Genomic DNA, 18,524 nt, shown 5'->3' on the forward strand with positions numbered 1-18,524 from the left:
GGTGCCCTCGGTGGGACACCGAGCACCGGGAGAGCCCCGGGGTCCCCGTGTCCCCCGCTCCGGTGTGACCTCCCCGGTGCAGTGCGGGGGCTGAGAACGGGGCATCCACTCTGCCGTCGCTCACACGCCGGCACTTTCCCTCCAGCTTCATATAAAGCATCTCCCACCGGGGCCTTCCTCACAGAGGAGGACCCCCGGGCCCGCTGCCTGCCCCCTTTACCGATCGCAGCCCAAAATCCTACAAACCCCCCAAACCGCGTGGCCTCCCACGCCACACGCGGTCCTCACGCGTGGGTGACAGCGCGGGCCGGTGCCCAGCGGGGACTGGAATGCGGGGCCAGTCCGGGGTCGGTGCTGGAGCCCTCGGTGTGGGAACACCTGCCCAGAGCTGCTCCGCGCCCGCGGGCGCTGCTGGCGCGGCTGCGGGAGGAGCCGCTCCTTGGACCCGCCGCGGCCTCGGTGGGGCGAGAGCCCGGCAGCCTCGGCACCACCGGAGAGGAAAACGCGTTGACAAACTAGTAAAAAAAAAAAAAAAAAATAAACAAAAAACCCAATAGCTGGATGGATCTGACCACGCCGAAGGTCCGCAGGCAGGTTTTCGGGCACGGTGGTTTCCTCCGCCGTGAACACGCTCAGCGGGTACATCCTTGAGAATTTAGCAGAGCCTCGTTTATTTCAACGTTTTCACATTTATTTGAACGCCAGAAGCGATCGGAGAGGGCAGTTCGTACGTATTTTTTTGAAAAAAAATTACATGTAATAAATTACAGTTAAGTAACATCTTGAAATTGTGAAAACGGGAAACCCACGCGAAACGAAACGAAGGAAGATTTATCGGTGGCTCAGCCACAGCCGCGAAGGGTTTGGGGTTGGTTTTCTGTAGGTACGGTTTTATCCGTGCCGCCGCGGGGCTGGGGCTTCCCGAGTTTTTGTTTTATTTTTCTATAACTTTTTCACATTAAAAAAAAAAAAATTATTTTTCTGCCTGTTTTAAAAATGTCCTTTTCCCCCCTCCTTACTTTTCTCCCTTTTTTGTGTATTTTGGTTTTTCTCTGTTTGTTTGTGGGGGAATTGGTTGTTTTGGTTTTGTTTTCTTCGTTTTTAGCTCTGCGGGCACAGGGACACAGGGATACCCTGCGAGCCGTAAACGGCCGCTTTCGCGAGCAAATAAATACATCTCCAGCCAGTTGCGTTGCATTATTCCGAGGGAAATAGCTGGCATTCCTGCACCAGTTTATTTTGGAGCTGAAATTTCCCACCCTTCCCGCAGCGCTGCTCCCAGCGGAGGCGAGGCTGACCGGGCTCCCCCGGGCGCCGGGACCGCACGGGCGGGCAGCGCCGGCCGCCTTACCGGAGGGCTCCCGGGGCCCAGCGGGGCCCGATCCAGTCGGTCGAGGCCTGCGGGTGACAAATTCTGTCTGCCCGGGGATGAAGCGAGCGGCGGGAGAGATTCGCCCAGGGTTTTCTCCCGTTTCTCTGGGGAGGAGATAGAGGCACAGCGACGTTGTGCAAAAGCGCGATAATTTCGGGAATAAATCCCGGGAAGGATGGAATTGTTTCCTCGCTGGCCGGTGCGGGAGGAGAGTTAAATCGGCTGAATTACCCGGGGTAAGCGGGCTGCTGGGACTAAGAGCTGATTCCCCTCTGAAGTCCGTTCCCGGCTCTCGCCGACGGGGAACAACTGGGAGAAGTTTTTTGGGGGTTTTTGGGTTTTCTTGTCCCCGTCGCTAGCCCAGAATGACTCGGGCGGGGGGCTGCAGGGAGGAGGACCCTTCCCTCTGCTGCTTTCCCCGGGGAAGAGCAGGGCACCTGGGAGCGGGGCAGCCCCGACGGGACGGTGAGGGGCCGGAGCTGCTCTCCCGAAGGCGGCAAAGCCGCGCCGAGCCGGGCACTGGGGAACGGGCAGGCTGCGAGCATCGCCACATCCTCGGCGGGCCCCTGGGCCGCTTGAGAAAGCCAGGGCGGGCCGGGGGCAGCCCCTTCCCCGTAAGGATGGGGTTTATGTCGAAACAGAACCGGAGCGCTCGCTCGGAGCAGAAAATCACCCGCTCTCACCCTCGGCTCCCAGATCCCCGCCGGGAAGTTTTCGGTGTGTTTCCCCAGCATCTCTCGGCGACCCGGAGCGAGGGGGGGACATCACCTCCAGATGGGGTGCGGGAGAGAACCCCAACACCGCGGCGGGGCCCGCCAAGCAGGGAGGCAGCCCCAGCCCTCCCCGGGGGCGGGCGGACACCTCCATCCCCGCGGCGGGCCCGGGGCGGTGCGGGGCGCTCCGGGGGCCGCATCCTGCCCCCGCTCCGCCCGGCCCCGCGCCAGGGGCAGGCTGCGGGCGCGTCCCCCCCGCCGGGAGCGGAGCCGGCGGCACTTATCCCGTCCCCCCGTGCCGGGAGGCGCCCAATCCCGGCCGGGACCGGGGCTGCCCCGCCGGCCGTCACGTGGGCCGTCCCGCACCGGGGCCGCCGTAAAGAGCCCGAGCCAGAGCCAGAGCCGCCACTTCCCCGCCGGGCGCAGCCAGGGACGCACCCACGGGAGACGGGGAGGCGACAGAGGGGACACTCGGGGAAGGGCAGCTCCTCTCTTCCAGGGGGGCCTGCCGGTTTGGTTTTTCTCCTGCCTCGCCCGTGAACTTCATTGTATTTTTGGGTTTTTTTTTAATTGTTATTTTTATTTTCCTGGGATTTCCCTGGATGGTCTGAGCACAGCTCCATGCCCCCACGGCCATGCCCGGCTCCGCTCCCGGCACGCTGCCATGTGAGTACCTGTGCGGGACGAGTGGGCCGGGGTGGGATGCTCTTGCGGGCTTCGGCGGCTGAAGCCCCCCGGCCGCACGGAGAGGCCTGCCCGAGGGTTATTGCGCGTTTTAACAGGAAAGCGGCAGCGCTGGTGGCTGGGGGACACCGGGGATGCTCCCTGTCCTGGATCTCCGCTCAGATCCGCCGGGACCCCGCTCCCGCAGGGAACCCGAGGGGCCGCAGCCGGCCACATCCTCGCCAACAAGGCCCCGAGCTGCGCTCCAGGGCCTGCGTTTGGGGAAAAAAAAAAAAAAAAAAAAAAAAAAAAAAACACAGATCCAGCCAAAAAAAAAGGACAGGAAGGGAAATGCTATTGGGGAAAAAGAAAATTAATTGTTGGAGTGTTTTTCCGGCCTTTTGGAGGTGCCCAGGCGGGCGGCGGGGAGGGGAGAGGTGCCGGAAGGGTCACTGCCCGTTCCAAGGAGGTTAATTCTCGCCGTGGCTCAGAGGAAAATTTAAAAGAAAACAGAACAAAGAGAAAAAAAAATTACAAATTTCACCTCCTGCTTGAGGCAAGGAAGGGGCATATTCGGCGCGGGAAAGGCCGTCGGGTGGCCGGTGTGTGCGGGGTCTCAGCTCGCTGCTGTCTCTTCTCCTGCAGGTTCCTCTGAGTGAGCCCCTCGGCACCGCCGGGCCGCAGCCGGCCGGGCCCTGAGCAGCCGCCGCCGCCGAGGACGGAACATGTATCAGGGTCTGGCCCTCACCCCCAACCATGGCCAGTCGGCTTATTCCCACGACTCCAGCAACTTCCTCCACTCGTCGGCCGGCTCGCCCGTCTACGTGCCCACCACTCGGGTGCCCTCCGTCCTCCAGACGCTGCCCTACCTGCAAGGCTGCGAGCCGCACCAGAGCCACCTCGGCAACCCCCCGGGCTGGGGGCAGAGCGGCGGCGAGGCCGCGGCTTTCAACGCCGGCAGCCCCCACCCGCCGTCGGGTTTCTCGTACTCGCACAGCCCGCCGGGCAGCAGCCCCTCGGGCCGCGACGGCGCCTACCAGGGGCCCCTGCTGCTGGGCGGCGGGGGCCGGGAGCAGTACGGCAACGCCTTGGTGCGCTCCGTTAACGGGTCCTACTCCAGCCCCTACCCCGCCTACGTGACCCCCGAGATACCGCCTTCTTGGACGGCCGGACACTTTGAGAGCAGCGTGCTGCACAGCCTGCAGACGAGGCAGGCGGCCTTGCCCGGCCGCAGGTCCACTTTCGGTAGGTGGCTGCTTCCCTTCGGAGAGGTCTCGGGGTGCCGGGTGGGAGCTATGGCCATCCCAGTCCCATACCCCATCCCAATCCCAGTCCCGTACCCCATCCCAATCCCGTACTCCATCCCAATCCCATACCCCATCCCAATCCCAATCCCATACCCCATCCCAATCCCAATCCCGTACCCCATCCCAATCCCATACCCCATCCCAATCCCAATCCCGTACCCCATCCCCTCAGTGTCGGTGGTGCGGCCCCGGGATGAGCTGTCCCGCCGGCAGCCCCGACGGGAGAGGAGAGGATGATTGTATCCAGGGATGGGGAGATGGTCCGGGAACGGGCAATGTGCGGCTGACCCTGGACAGAGGTGGGATAAGGGAGGGGGGTGGGATAAGAAGGGCAAAGACCACGTTTCAAAGCAGAGCAATTCCCCCGGAGGACAGAGAAGCAGAGGCCGTTCAACCCCTTCCCTCCCCACTCCACCACCGCCCCCTCGATATCTCCTTCCCACAATATCGACTTTGTGCCTGTGCTTCAATACTTACCCTTGTGTTTAAATTAGCGGGGCAGATTTATAGCTCCCTCTCTTTTAAGTAATTTATTGTGGTAAATTAGTTTATATTTGAACAGACTCTCGGTCTCCTCATTTGCCTTCGCCCAAACAGGTCCGCAGCTGCATTGCTCTGCGGCCTTTGGGGAGACACCGAAAGGCTCTCAGGCGTTGAACAATAAACTTCAATTCCTTTGCACCCGCACCGAGAGTCCCTTTAAACCAAGCTCTGAGCAAATAAAGTTTTGGGCTTGATTTAACAGGGCTCTTCGTGCGCGGGGTTTATAACGCCGGGGGCACTCCACCAGCCTCCTCCGGCTGTGGTTTGCAAAGTCCTTTAAAAGCCACTTCAAGATCTCAGCCGCGTTATCATCTTTACTGCGGTGAACCGAATTATCTTATCTTCACCCCAAGAACAAAGTTAAAGCAGGGAAGGAATCCCCTCGCCACAGAGCTCCCTCCCGGCTCGGCTTTTCCTCCCACGCCGGAGGTGCTGGGCAGCGGTTCATTTCCAGGGTTTTCTCTTTGTGAAAATCCTTTGCATTGTGCGGGAAAGGATCGTCCTGCTGAGGGAGGTGATGCCTCAGAAAATCTTTTCCGCGCTTTGAATTCGGTGCTTTAGGATCCAGGATAGTGGCTGCCGTCCTCTCTGCCGTTTATTTTTGCTCTTGGATAGTGTAAACTCTCTTAAGTACCCTAAACTATTCTTTCTTCTTTTTTTTTTTTTTTCTTTTTTTCCCTTTTTTTTCTTTTTTTTTTTTTTAATTCAGTGAATTACTGCAAAAAATTTTACCCCTTCTCTTTACATTTTATTTCTATTTTCCATTTCATCCCTTTTAAATTTTTGCTCTTTTTCCTTTTTTCTTTCCGTTGCATCATTATTAACCCAATCGAAGATTTAAAAAAAAAAAAAAAAAAATTAAAAGTTATTTTTCCTCGTAAGAAAAGAACAAGAAGAAAAAGCTATTTTTTTAAAAGAGGGGGGAAAGCGATAGGGAGGAAAATTATTCCCGACTCTCGACTGAGAGTTGTCCCGGTTTCGCTTCGGGCTGCCCGTTTGCCGCTGAGCCGTGCTCGGGGCAGGGATGGACCACGGACTGTGCTCCGCGCCTCCTTCCCTGGATTTTTCTCTTTTCCCGGGGACAGAAAAATTGAGGAAGAGCCTCTCTTGGCAGGAACTGGGGCCTCAGGCAGACGGTGATGCTGTCCCGAGGAGCTCGGGATCCCCGCGGGTGTAGCCCGGCATCTCTCGGCGGGCAGCTCAGAGCCTTCCCCGGCCGGGCCGTCCCTCCCGGCCAGCCCCTGGGTGTGTTTCGTGATGGAAATCAGCAAAATCGTCCCATTTTATCCCCTCTACCATTTATTTTTGCACCCTAAAATCGCACTCTCCCGCTGATGACCCTGCGCCTCCCCATCCCAGTCACCCCAGCCATGTTCAGCCCTTTGGCGTTTTGGGGGTAAGGGATGGGGCAATAGGCGGTCTTCGAGAAAAATATTACAATATTATGGCTTGGAGATAATAAGAGGTTTGGGTCGCACTTTTAGGGTGGAGGTAAACCCCCTCCGGACAGGGATTTCCTTTATTATTGAGGCACAGAGGATTGGAGACCCTCTCCCCGGAGTCCCCGGGAACATCCCGGTGCGCTGGGGATGGCTCCTGACGCTCACATCCTTAATTCCAGAGTACCTGGAGGAGTTCCCCGGGGACGGCCGGGAATGTGTGAACTGCGGAGCCATGTCCACGCCGCTCTGGAGGAAGGACGGCACCGGCCACTACCTGTGCAACGCCTGCGGGCTCTACCACAAAATGAACGGCATCAACCGGCCGCTCAAGCCGCAGAAGAGGCTGGTAAGAGAAGGAAACGCCGCTCCACCCGGGCTTGGCTGGAGGGCAGGAGCTGGGTGCTTGTTGGGGTCTCGGTACTTGTGTTAGGGTCTGTTTGAACCCCTGTTTTGCCACAGATTAAATGCCAGGACGCCCTTGCTGCAGCACAGAACGGGCTGGGGTCAGGCGGAATGGGATGAAGTCAGAGGGTTTCTGTCCTGGCACAAGTGGGAGACAAGAGCTGAGCAGGAACAATCACTCTTGCCTGTGGTCAGGACCCTATGGGCTTCCCCTGGCTCTGTTCCTGCCGTGGGTGTTTTTCTTTGTATTCTATTATTATTATTATTGTTATTATTATTATTACCTAGTTCTCCATGCAGACAGACACGGTCTAGGCAGAGCAGTTGAACAGGAGGCAGGGCTGGTCCTCATCTGGCCTAGTGGGTTTGTGGCTGCTCACAACGGGAGCAGGATGAGGCCCTGCTCCCCACTGCCTTCACCCTCCCTAAGGGGAATAATTTGGGGTTTGGCAGCTCCCAGTTTCCCTGCTGTTTAAAGCATTAATTGCCTCTGTCAATGGAATATTTGGCTTCCTCCAATTGGGATCCCATGGTGGGAGAGGAAAGACACATCCTTCTTTTTTTTTTTTTTTTTTTTTTTTTTTTTTTTTTTTTTTTTGTGGAGTGGCTTTGGGATGTTTAAATTTGGTGGTAACAGTTTTGGTTTTAGAGCTTGTCATCAGACGCCGTCATTACAAACAGGATGTTTGTTGGAGCCGTGCTGGGGAACAGCTGGGAGCTCCCTGGGCTTTCACTGTATTCCTGCAGTTATTTTTCTGTATTGCAAAACAAATTATTAGCAATAACCCGAAAGTGACAAGTTTCTGTGCATGAAAATCAGTCAGGAAAAAAAGAAAAAAAAAAAGATGAGATTGAGCAAGATGTTTCATTTTGATTCAGAAATGTAGCTCTGGATCTGCAAAATGAAATGAGTAGTAGCTCGGTGGAAAAACCCCTTGTTTTGTTCAGCACATTAAAATCAAGGCATTTGTGTGAAGCATTCAGCATTATCCAACAGGATTTGCCTGTCTCTCCAAAATTCTTCTGTCTCCTTAAATGTGATGGCATTAAATCTGAACCCTCGGTCACTGCTGTGCCGCAAATCGGAGTTACTCTGCTGATTTCCTCACAGCAAACACGACCTGTGCATAGAGAGAGGTGCAAACCAGCTCAAATCCAACCCTGCATTTCAGACTGGCATTGAAATGTGTCGCTGGATTAATTTCTAGGGGATTTTTGGGTAGCTTTTCCCTGAGGGAATTGGAGACATCTCGTTGCTATTCCATGTTTTATTTCAGCACATGGGAATAGAGACAGCCGTGCACTGCCTGCACCCTGCCTGAGCCTCATCTATAGCACCCATCAGGCATTTTTCAACAAACATTTCAACAAAGTTTTCTGATGGAAAATGCTGGTTTGCAGAATTAGGACTGTTTCCCAGGGATGAGCAAATATAATTGGGAATTACCAAAGTACTTCTAATCTTTTTTATTATTTTGGAAATAAATACAACAATGATGAAGCTTAAATGAAAGAGCTGATTCTTGTCCAGGGGAAGCCCTTTGCTAGGGTTGAAATACAGGAGGGGATTTTGGTTTATGGATTAGAAAACGGGGTTCAACTCTGTCTTCCCATTCTGACTTTAGAATGAAATGCTTTGAAACCTTGGGTTTTCCCAAGGATGTGAAATGTCCTGTTGCAGCAAGTGCTGCCCTTCTGGTAGAAGAGGAATCTACTGATGATGGGCAAGAGGATGCCAGCTCAGGGAGCAGAGCAGTGAATGCAGTGACTCTGTGGCTGTAGGAACAGTGAAATCAGTTTTCACAGGGCAGTGAAATGCAGACACAGGAAAGAGAAATGGTTGCTTTCATCCTTTACGTTACGACCTTTGTTCTGTACGTAGACACTGCGCTGGGAGTTATTCTGACTTCTGCTTTCACAAAGCAAAGTCCCCCAGAAGAGAACCCAGCACGGCCCGATAACACTGTGGGAATGATGTCTTGCAGCTCAGCCTGCTCCTGCATGGCAGATTGAGAGCAGCAGGAGTGTAGTTTCCACTTTATTTTTTGTTTCCCTTTTTTTTTTTTTTTTTTTTTTTTTTTTTTTTTTTTTTAGATAAGGGCAACATCCTCTACACAGCAGGGACAGCCACTCTGCTCCAGCCTGTGTCTGGATTCAAAAGGCTGTGGCTCTCATCAGAAAGGGTTTGTGTTAGAGGAGGATGGAGGCAGCACTTCATTTTAGGCAGCAGCCTATCTAGCTAAAGCTTTTTGGTGTGTTTCACAAGATGGTGTCTTAGACCTAGTCTGAAAATCCAAATCGCTTTTGAAAGCAGGAGCAGCTGGTGAAGTTGAACAGCAGATGCAATTTCCCCCATTAGGAGGGGTTCTGCACAGGGGAGCTTGGGGGGGAGATGCAGTGTCTGTCCTGTGCTCAGGGATCCGCCCACAGCACCCAGAGCTGAAGAACCAACCTGGAGTGAATTCTTTCAGCTTGGCTCAAAGAATATTTTTCCACCTCAGCACAGGAGGAATTTTTAGGAATTTTTTCAGCCTGTCCTTTTTTACAGTTGGCAAAGCACAGTGGGTTTGGTGACACTTTTGGGGAAGGTGGGGATGGGATGTATCACAGCCCTGGGACAGTCGAATAGGATCCCAGAGACTTCTCATGGTGTGTGCCTTGGTTTTCTTCTGTTCCTCAGTTCTTACTGCTCGCTCGTCCTCCAAGGTGCAGGTTTGCTCAGAGCTGTAGTAACAAAGACAAATCTCAGAGGATGCTACTGCCTTTGGCTCTGAGCATCTGAGTTCCTCACTTTCAGGAGTTGAGCCCAGATATCTCAGCACACTTTGCTATAACTTCTTTCCTGTAAACCACAGGACCCCTCGAATCTGTTGGAAATGAAGGCATAGAAGTATTGATTCAATCTTGGAGTTCAGTGTCGTTTCTTGGGCTTTTTTTCCTGTGAAACACTGTGGTTTCTTTTCCACCTTTGAAAAGGAGGTGAAGCAAAGTCCCTGACAGCTTTATCTCCCTCAGAAGGACCTTCCCTGCTGGCTTTGAATTTTTGGGGCTCTCCAAGCAGCTCTCACACACAGTTAATTCAATAGACACCAAGTGACCATTCCGTGAGCTTATCAGCAGCACTTGGCTGTCAAGCCAGGTCTGTGAAGAGTTTTTGTTTCAGTGTACGGTGCATTTGTATAAATAAACACTGAGCACAATGTTGAAGTCAACAACTTCCTAGACAAGGTCAGAATGGTACAAAAGCAGTGGGGTGGAGGCAGGCAGAAATGCATTTTCTTTCAAGAGAATTGCTGGGAAACCAGCAATAATGTATTGTACCTTCGTCCTTCAGTGAGCAATGGTAGCCTTGAGTGTGTCTTTCTCGCTAAACTGGCAGGTTGTGGTGCAGGGGAAGGTTCCCCTGGGGTTTCTGAGGTTTAAATTGTAATATTGGTGATGCAGGATGGTTTCTTCTCTCCCTGGCTGTGCAAAGAGGAGCCAGCCTGCAGAGTGACATTCAGGATGCCCAGAAGGCAGTTGTCACTGTCCCAGCAGGAGGCAGGTTGTGACCCAGTGCTGGCAGGGTGGGCAGAGCTCTGGTGAAGCTGGTGTTGTCTTTGGGCCACCAGAGCCACAGGATTGTCACCTCTGTCACATCTGCAAGCTGCAGACAAAGCACCCTGTGAAACAGGGTGTGTGTCTCTCCCTGGCAGGGACCTGTGGTGGCCCAGAAAATTTGACGCTTTCCAAAGGGCTTTGCACTGCTCTTTCCCCATGTGCAGGTGAGGACAGATTTCAGCAGGCACAGTTATCCCAGGGTTGAGTGGCTCCAAATTCCCATCCGTGCCCACAGCAGGATGGGACCTCAAAATCCCTCCATCCTTCAGGGATGAAGCATCTCCTGCCTCAAGATGCTGAGCACCTCCCTCTGCTGCCGTCAGAGCCTTGGCCCCTCGTGGGTCCAGGGAAGAGCAGCACAGCCCTGGCAGCTGAAAGGCTCTAAAGGGCCCCAGGATCTTGCTGTGACACCATGTCCCACATCAGGGACAAAGATTGCTGCCTCATCCTCTGTGCCAGGCTTGTCAGCTCACACTTTGGTGTATTATTATTTTTGCCTGGTTATTTCTTGCAAGCTAAATAATTCCCAAAGTGATGCCATTATTTGCAAATAGTTGCTGAGACCTCTTTGCTGAGCAACGAGTGAATCAAACCTAGGGCATGTCACTTGTACCTCTTGAAATTCAAAGCTGATCTTTATTTGACTGCTAACCTTGTAAAAACATTTCATTTTTATTCCTCCTCTTCCCACCTCATTCGTTATATTGCTCAGTCAGGATATCAAGCAATAATGGAAAAATAAACAAACAGGGAGTTCTTTATTGCCTCCATCACCTTTTGTCTGCCTTTGAGTGGATTCAAAGTAATTTTTCTGGTAGCTTAAGAACGTATTTAGACACCTGAATGTGGAGAGCCTGAGATATTACTTATGCCACGAGTATCCTACACTCAGTGAGGTCTTTTACGAAAATAGTTTCAATACCTGGTGTTAAAAGACTCTCAAATGAAATGCCTATTGAGTTGACAAGTCTGTATAAAGAGAGATGTGAATTTTCCAGCAGCTTGCAGGGAAGTTGTCAGAAATTAGTTTGCTGCTTCTGCCAGAATATCTTCCTTCTCCATTTGGAATTATTAATATTTAAGAGCCAGCAATCACTGCACTCACAAAATATGTCATTAATTAATGCCTGCAGGGTATTTCTACAGCGTGTAAGAGAACAGATTATCTGTGAGACTTGAAGAATAACCTCCCTGGTCTCATCATGGACCAATTCAGTTTGGTTCTCCTCAGTTCAGCCAATTGATTCCAGTTGTCTTAACCCAGAGATTAATTGGGATGTTTCTGACATTAGTGGTAGTTCTGAGTGCAAGAAAACCAAAGAGTTCACTTAAAGCATGAGTTTTCTTCGTGCATTTAAAGCCCAGCTGGCATTTTCCATTTTTTCCATCTGAGTTGATGTCCTGGAGGGAAGTTGTCTATGCTCTGAGTCCTGATCACTTCCAGCAGATTTGCTGGAAGTTTGTGAAATGAATTGCAAGGAAATTTTCCAGTTTATCAATCTCAAAGAAACTAATAATAATAATAATAATAATTAAAAAAAAAAAAACAAACCAACAAAAAACCCAAAAACCAAAAAAACCCCAACCCTCCAAACCAAAACAAATAAAAAGGCCCAAACCAAACAAACACTTGCAAATTAGAGTGATCTCATTTGAATGTAATTTCTTTGATCTGAATTCGGCTCATTTTCCGGGAATGTGGCGTACTTGGAGATTCCATAGGGAAGGAAACTTCCCAGTTCAGCAGTCCTGCGTGTGCACTCACGTGTTTGTTCCTTGTTTTGAAGTCCTCCTCGAGACGTGCTGGCCTGTGTTGCACAAACTGCCACACCACCAACACCACGCTGTGGAGGAGGAACGCCGAGGGCGAGCCCGTCTGCAACGCCTGCGGCTTGTACATGAAGCTGCACGGGGTGAGGAGCACATCCACACTGGGAGGGACCCTCTGGGGTTTGGGATCATTGCCCTGCAGCTCTAGGAGGTCAGCTCTGGGAGGACCAGCCTCTAGGCTGGACCCAGAAGAGTGGAGTCTAGAGCTGTAGCACAATCTATTGCTGTATCACAATCCCATCTCCCTGAGCAGTTAAAAGCTCAGTCTACTGGGGTTCTCCAGGGTGAGGCTGAGGGCGTGTTAGAATCCTCTCAGCTTGACCAGACATGTGGATGCTCCATCCCTGGAAGTGTCCAAAGCCAGGCTGAATAGGCTTTGGAGCAGCCTAGGATAGTGGAAGGTGTCCCTGCCCATGGCAGAGGAACTGGAACTACATCTACATGAAGCTGGAGTTTTAAGATGCCTTCCAACCCAAACCATCCTAGGATTCCATGAAATAAAAGCTTACCAGGCTCCAGTAGGTGGAGGCTGAAGCTCCCCAAACCCAGACTGAGATAAGGAGCATATTTCTTCTCTATGTCCTAGTTGAGAATGTGTGAAGGAGGCTGAGGTGCACACATTGGAGGTTGGCTGATAACATTTACCCACAGAGGGTGGGAGCTGCTGGTGACATGTCCACCAGCCAAAGGAGACTCCATCCCTCCATCAAGACTCTTTGCCCCGTGCCCATTCCCTCTGAGCCCTGTAGGCTCTCAGTCTGCCACTGTAATTTAATAGGGCCCTGTCACAAAGGTCACTAATAAATCAGGAAAAGAAAAATAGGAAATAAAGGAAAAAACAAAATTTGTGGGAAAGCCTTAGCTGTTAACCTTATATATCTTCCAGCCAAGGCCTGATGCAGAGAAAAATAGCTCTTAGTGAAGGACAAGGACTTTAGGTGCTTTGCATGAGCTACAGCACAGAAATAAGAGAGCAACACATGTGGGAAGGAGCTGAGTAAAATACAATATTAATGATTTCAAACTTTATGAATGTCAAGGTACCACGACCTCTGGCCATGAAAAAGGAAAGCATCCAGACGAGGAAAAGGAAGCCTAAAAACATTACCAAAGGCAAAGCCTCAACAGGTACAGTGCTGTTATCATCCATCCTGGCATCTTGGAGCACAGTTCACAGTGTTTCTTCTTCTGCAGGAAATTATTATAATTATTGAAATTATGAATATATATATGAAATTATGATAATTAGAAAATAACAAGAATTTTTCCTTGGTGATTGCTTTGGATCTGGGGTCTGTATTTCTGAATAGACCTCGTGTGATAGGAAGATGCTCTGTGCAAATCTCAGTGCTGTCATATTTGTGTGAGGTTCCTCTGGGCTGTGGGCTCCAGTGCAGCAGTGTTCATGTTTGAGCAGATTTGGGCTAAATTGAATAAAGGGAAAAAACCACTGACAGATTGTGAAAGGGTCGCATCTCCTCCATCAGCATCTTGACAGCCTAATACAAAATGTTTTCTGACACAGATGTGGTAGAAAGAAAACACATGCTGTGAGACGTCATGGTTGCTGTTAAAATATAAATATCTTTAAGAGCAGATTTGCACCTACATTGCTTCACCACCCTCTACCAATTGTCTTCCAGGATCCACAACTTCGGCCACCAACTCCCCTTCTTCCATTACCAACTCAGACAGCACAGTCACTTTAAAGTCAGAGCCCAGCACAACCTCACAGTACCCCGGACAAACCATCGTGTCGGTGTCCCAGGTAAGGGACAGGGCCCAGGGCCATCCCCTGCCGGGGTGGGGGATCCACACACCTCCATGGCTGCTCTCCTGGGGGCCCTTGATGAGGTGAAGCAATTAATTCATTGCACTGTGGCCACCAGCCTGGTGGACTCCCGCAGGCTGAGGAGAGCAGGGAGCATGAGCCAAGATGCTGTGGATGAGAAAGGTCTCCAGCCTGTTGGCTTCCCATGGGATCTCTCATCCCACAGTGGAGAACTGCAGGATGTCCAGGCTCTGCTGTGGCTTCTGTGCAGAGCTGAGTTTAATTCCCATCTCCCATCATGAAAGGCTGGAATCCTCTGTAGCTCCCAAGAAAAGGCTCCCTGGGCATGTGTTATCTGCCCCTTATAGCCCTGAGGTGTTTGGTGACCACAGAGCTGTGATGCTGTGAGAGGCTCCACTTCTGTCCCAAGCTTTTCTTAGGGTCTGGTTGCTATTTCACCTTGATATAGGAAGAAAAAGGCTCTAAATCAACCCACAGATAAAAAATTTTGAGGCCCAACACTGTCTTTATGAGTCTAAGTCATGTCCTGCCTGAGCTGGACATGTTTGTATGGAGGGGAAGCTCAGCCCCAGCACCCAAGGGCCTGGTGCACTGGTTACACCATGCGGGATAAGGTTGGGTGTTTTTTGGTTTGAAACCAAGAAATTTGGTTTGTGCTGTGCTTTGAAAAAATACGCATGCACCTAACAATCTCCAAACTATTCACTGACAAATATTCAGTCAACCAATAAATGCAGATGGGCCCTGTTCTCTGCCTGGTCACTGTGCTTGCAGGGAATACAACATCCTCCCTTGCCCAGCTCCGGGCTGCTCCGAAGGGAACTGTAGCAGCAGGGATAACCCACCCTGTGTGCTCACAACCCATCCTAGTCCTGCCTGTGCACTATGACACCAGTGCTAGTGGCAGGTTTCCTGACTCCCCTGTGCTTCCCTCCCCGGGGCAGGCACAGAGCCAGTCGGACGAGGCGCTGGCCGGCGGCCACGGCGAGTTCAAGTTCGAACCCGAGGACTACAGCTTCTCCAGCAGCAGCATGGCCCCGCAGCCTGGGCTGAGCGTGCCCCTCCGGCAGGACTCCTGGTGTGCCCTGGCCCTGGCCTAGGAGGCCCCAGCCTCCAGCAGAGAGGACCAATGTTTTCAGCTGTCAGACAGGCAGGAGGATGAGCTGCCCCAGCGGGACTGCGAGGAAGGAGCCGCAGCCACAGGACAGGTTTCTCTCGGAGGATGCCCGTGGAAAACGCCAGCTGGGATGGGGCTGGGATGACCCCAGTGTGGCACCAGGTCCCTAAAAACTCATCCTTCCCCAGAGAGACCCAGGACTGCCTTCCCAAGGCTGGAACACCAGGGCTGCCTCTATTTTCCTGGGGAAAGCCTTCCTCCTCTGAGATGAAACCAGCAAATAAATGCATCCCAGAATCTATGTTTATTCGCAGTGATTTCTCCCTCCTATGACTCCACTGTGTGCAATTTACTCCACTTTCCAATAAAAGACTGTAAAAACATGGCACCAAATAACTTAATTTTATTAAAATGTAAGCTACGTGGCCCTGCCTTATGTTTTATTGGCCACAACAGGAAGAAAAGAAAAGAAAAAAAAAAAAAAGAATGGTTGTTTTAAACATTTACTGTTTTATATTAAAAACTATCATCTCTATAGAGTGTTAGCTTCTGAAGCGTTTTGCGTATCAACACTGAGCTGATGAGTCATACATTAAATAAACACGCTGCTCTTCCCTTTCCAGCTCCAAACAAAGAGGTTTTCATTATTATTTTAGGCAAACGACATGACAAAAGTGGTCAAAACCTCCCAATAATAAAAGAATACTAAAATGCTGGGGTTTTTCTTTTGTATTTCCTGATTGGTTTTGATGCTGCCAAGTCTGAGCATTAGAAAATCAGAAGTTAGTCCTCCAAAACTTAAAAGAAAGGCTTGAGGGACTGAAAAATAAGGGGTGTGTTGGAGGTGTAATTCTTTGAATTCAGTTTTGGGGATGTTTTGAGTGGAAGATTTCCAGCTTTCAGCCATGCAGAGTAGATTACTTTTAAATTATTTAATGAAAGCCAGGTAGAAAACAATTTCTTGGAGCTGAGATGTAGCAAAAAATTCTTCAGTGATGCAAAACCCACATCACAGTTCCAAAAGCTGGCAGTAACATGTTTCTGCAGCATCTCAGAAGCGGGAAATGGGGGTCCTGAATGTCCCAAGGAACCTGGGGATGAGGAATGGACCCTACTGAAGAGGAGAGATGGGTGGGAAATGAGGGGAGAGCAAGGTCACAGAGTTACTTATGGCCTGCTTTATTTGCTATTTCTAAATAAAATCCCCAGCCTCGCTGTATGGCTATTTATGGCCAGGAAACTGTCAAGTAATAGTTCCTTAATATAGAAGTTGACCTGTCCAGGGCTTCCTGGAGCAACTCTTCCTCTTGTCAGAAGAGATGGATCACTTGATTTTTATTATAAACAACAAGCTAAAGAGGATCAGGGAGAGTGAATCTGACAGCAAGTCACAGTTCAGCTGAGATGGAGGATGATGCTTTCCACCATGCCACCCTTGCTGGAGGAGAGGAGATGCTCCAGGCACGGGGGAGCACTGGTGCCCTGCAGGTCTGTGCAGGCATGGTGGGGGTGCAAGCCACACTTTTATCAAAGCTCATCGATGGACATTGTCTTTAGAGGAATATTTCTTGTGCCTCCAGAGCTTCGTTAGCAGCCTGCAGGATGCCAGGCTCCAGTGCCAGGGCAAAGGCTGTCATGGAATGGCATCCCTCCAGTGCCAGGCCCAGCGCTGGCACACCATGTTTGCAGGGCCAGGCTCTGACCATGGATCCACATCTCCACCGTTTGTTTTTCCACTCTCTGGCCGGCCAACATCCGCAGCAGAGCCAGGCACAGCCAGGCAACAGATAAGCCAGGGGCTGGCGGGGTACAGCATCCCAAATCCAGCCCAAAGTGTGCCTCTGGGAGGCAGGGAAATGGCTGATGTGGCCCAAGCTCAGGCGACCTGCCGGCGCCCGAGGTGACGTGTCAAGGCACAGGCTGGCAAGAGGCAGCAGAGCCCTGACCAGTGCTCCTGGGCAGCTCCCCAAACCCCAAAATTTACAGGCAGAAAAAAAAAAAAAAAAAAAGGCAGAGCAGCACAAGTCATGGCAAGATGATTTTTCCATGGATGATGGCAGGGGGTCCTCGCTTTTTCATCTGCATGACCCCGAGGAGGAGAGTTATTTTAAAGGCAAACAGGGAGACCTAAACAATGCCAAGATGTTGACACCAGTGGCTCCAGAGGTTTTATTTATTGCCTGTTGGTAACCGTCGACCGAGAGTCAGGATGCTCTGGGGGCTGGTGACAGACGAAACGAGGCAGAGGGACAAGAAGTGAAACAACTGGGACATGTGTAATTTTTCCTTCCTGCTCACTCCCTGCCCTCATTGGGTGACATCATCCACAATGTCGGTTTTTTGCTTCTTGAGGGCGTCTTCCAATCCTTCAGTCCCATTCCCAAGGCAGGAGCCGTTCCTGCAGGCTCCCGTCCCTTGGTCTCCTCGTGGCAGAGGCAAAGTGTCTGCCCAGCCCTGTGGGACAGAGGAAATTCCTTCCCTCCAGGTCTTTGCACCCACAGAGAAGCCAGCACCCCTGTGCAGGTCACAGGCCTGCAGACCCACATCCAGGGGGATCTGTGCAATATTTAGCCACTCCTCCCCCAGCTGCCACTTTGAAGTCCTTCCCTCGGGGGTCCATGTCCCTTTGTACCCCCTATTACATGGCAAAGAGGAGCATTTGCCCCAAAAGGTGTGAACAAAAACCATGGGAAAGTTTAGATCTTCCCAGCTCGTGCTGCATCCTCAATCCTGCTCCTACAGCCTCCTGGTGGCACAGCCCAGCTCAGCCCACCCAGTTTGTCACAGGAATTTCAACATTTGGGGTGGCAGAGTTGGAGGATATCAGACACAAAACTGAGGTTTGGGAGACACCAGACCCTGCAGCTGAGCAGGACACAGGTTCCCCTCACTGTCCCACCTCTCCTAGCTCCAGCCAGGGTGGAACCTGCCCACCTCCTGTACCAACAGCAGCTCTGTCACCTTCAGAAAACAACCCCTACTTCTCTTTCCCAAACCTTTGTCAACCCCCTTGGTGCTCCCTCCCCTTCCAAGGCACGGGGTGTATTTGCTCTCCCGCAGCTCTGGTGGCTTGTGGACAACTATTCTGTTTACTGCTGTTGTACAGCTGCCTCAGAACTATCAATTGCCTTTGTTCAAAGGTTGCCTACCCAGATGATTTTACAACATGGCTGCAATGATTTGCTCCATTTTGCACTTTAAACTGATGCCACGGTGATTTCTACCAAGTCAGCGAGCGAGTAATGAAGCACTTGAGCTTATAAACACATGTTGTTCTTGTTTATGGTCATATTAATAGCACAATAAAATCATTGCTCGCCCAAGCAGTTGCTTTAAAAAAAAATAAAAAATAAACCACCAGAAAGTATGTTTCATTTTTGTTTCTGCATGGAAAATGGAAAGTTGTGGTTTCATGTCTGCTGGACCCCCAAAGCCCCAGACTCTCTAATGGGGTGTCACATATGCTGGAGCACAGAACCATCATTTTTCCTGTGCCGCACACAGAAATGTTCAGCACAACTTGTGTGGCAGTTCAGCTGCTTCCTGGCCTCTGCCTAAGCTGGAAATACCACCCAGCTGGCAGAGGGGCTTGAGCATTCCTTGCACAAGCCTTGGGGACACAGAGTCCCCAGGAGAAGCTGTGCACCAAGTCTGGCTGGTTTGTGCCAGCTGGGGAACATGCCCACCACGGTTATAAGGGCATCAAACCTCCTTTCCTTGGTCCTGTGGTTGAAAAGTCTGTG

General features: G+C 51.3%; 1 protein-coding gene across 3 annotated transcripts; it reads left to right on the forward strand.

The window, feature by feature from the left end:
* The first annotated feature begins 2,411 nt into the window (after positions 1-2,411).
* Positions 2,412-15,492, forward strand: GATA5 (GATA binding protein 5). 3 transcript variants are annotated; one of them, XM_066330880.1, is made up of 7 exons: positions 2,412-2,751; positions 3,394-3,993; positions 6,220-6,386; positions 11,830-11,955; positions 12,913-13,000; positions 13,516-13,640; positions 14,615-15,492. In XM_066330880.1, exons 2-7 carry the CDS (start codon positions 3,474-3,476, stop codon positions 14,762-14,764), a joined length of 1,176 nt encoding a protein of 391 aa, XP_066186977.1. In that variant the 5' UTR covers positions 2,412-2,751; positions 3,394-3,473; the 3' UTR covers positions 14,765-15,492. The 3 variants fall into 3 exon arrangements, with proteins under 3 accessions (XP_066186977.1, XP_066186975.1, XP_066186976.1); XM_066330878.1 differs by having other exon boundaries at positions 2,428-2,751; positions 14,609-15,492; XM_066330879.1 differs by lacking the exon at positions 2,412-2,751 and having other exon boundaries at positions 3,116-3,993; positions 14,609-15,492.
* Positions 15,493-18,524: the final 3,032 nt, after the last annotated feature.

Source organism: Sylvia atricapilla, chromosome 16, assembly GCF_009819655.1.
Source record: "Sylvia atricapilla isolate bSylAtr1 chromosome 16, bSylAtr1.pri, whole genome shotgun sequence".
NCBI lineage: Eukaryota > Metazoa > Chordata > Aves > Passeriformes > Sylviidae > Sylvia > Sylvia atricapilla.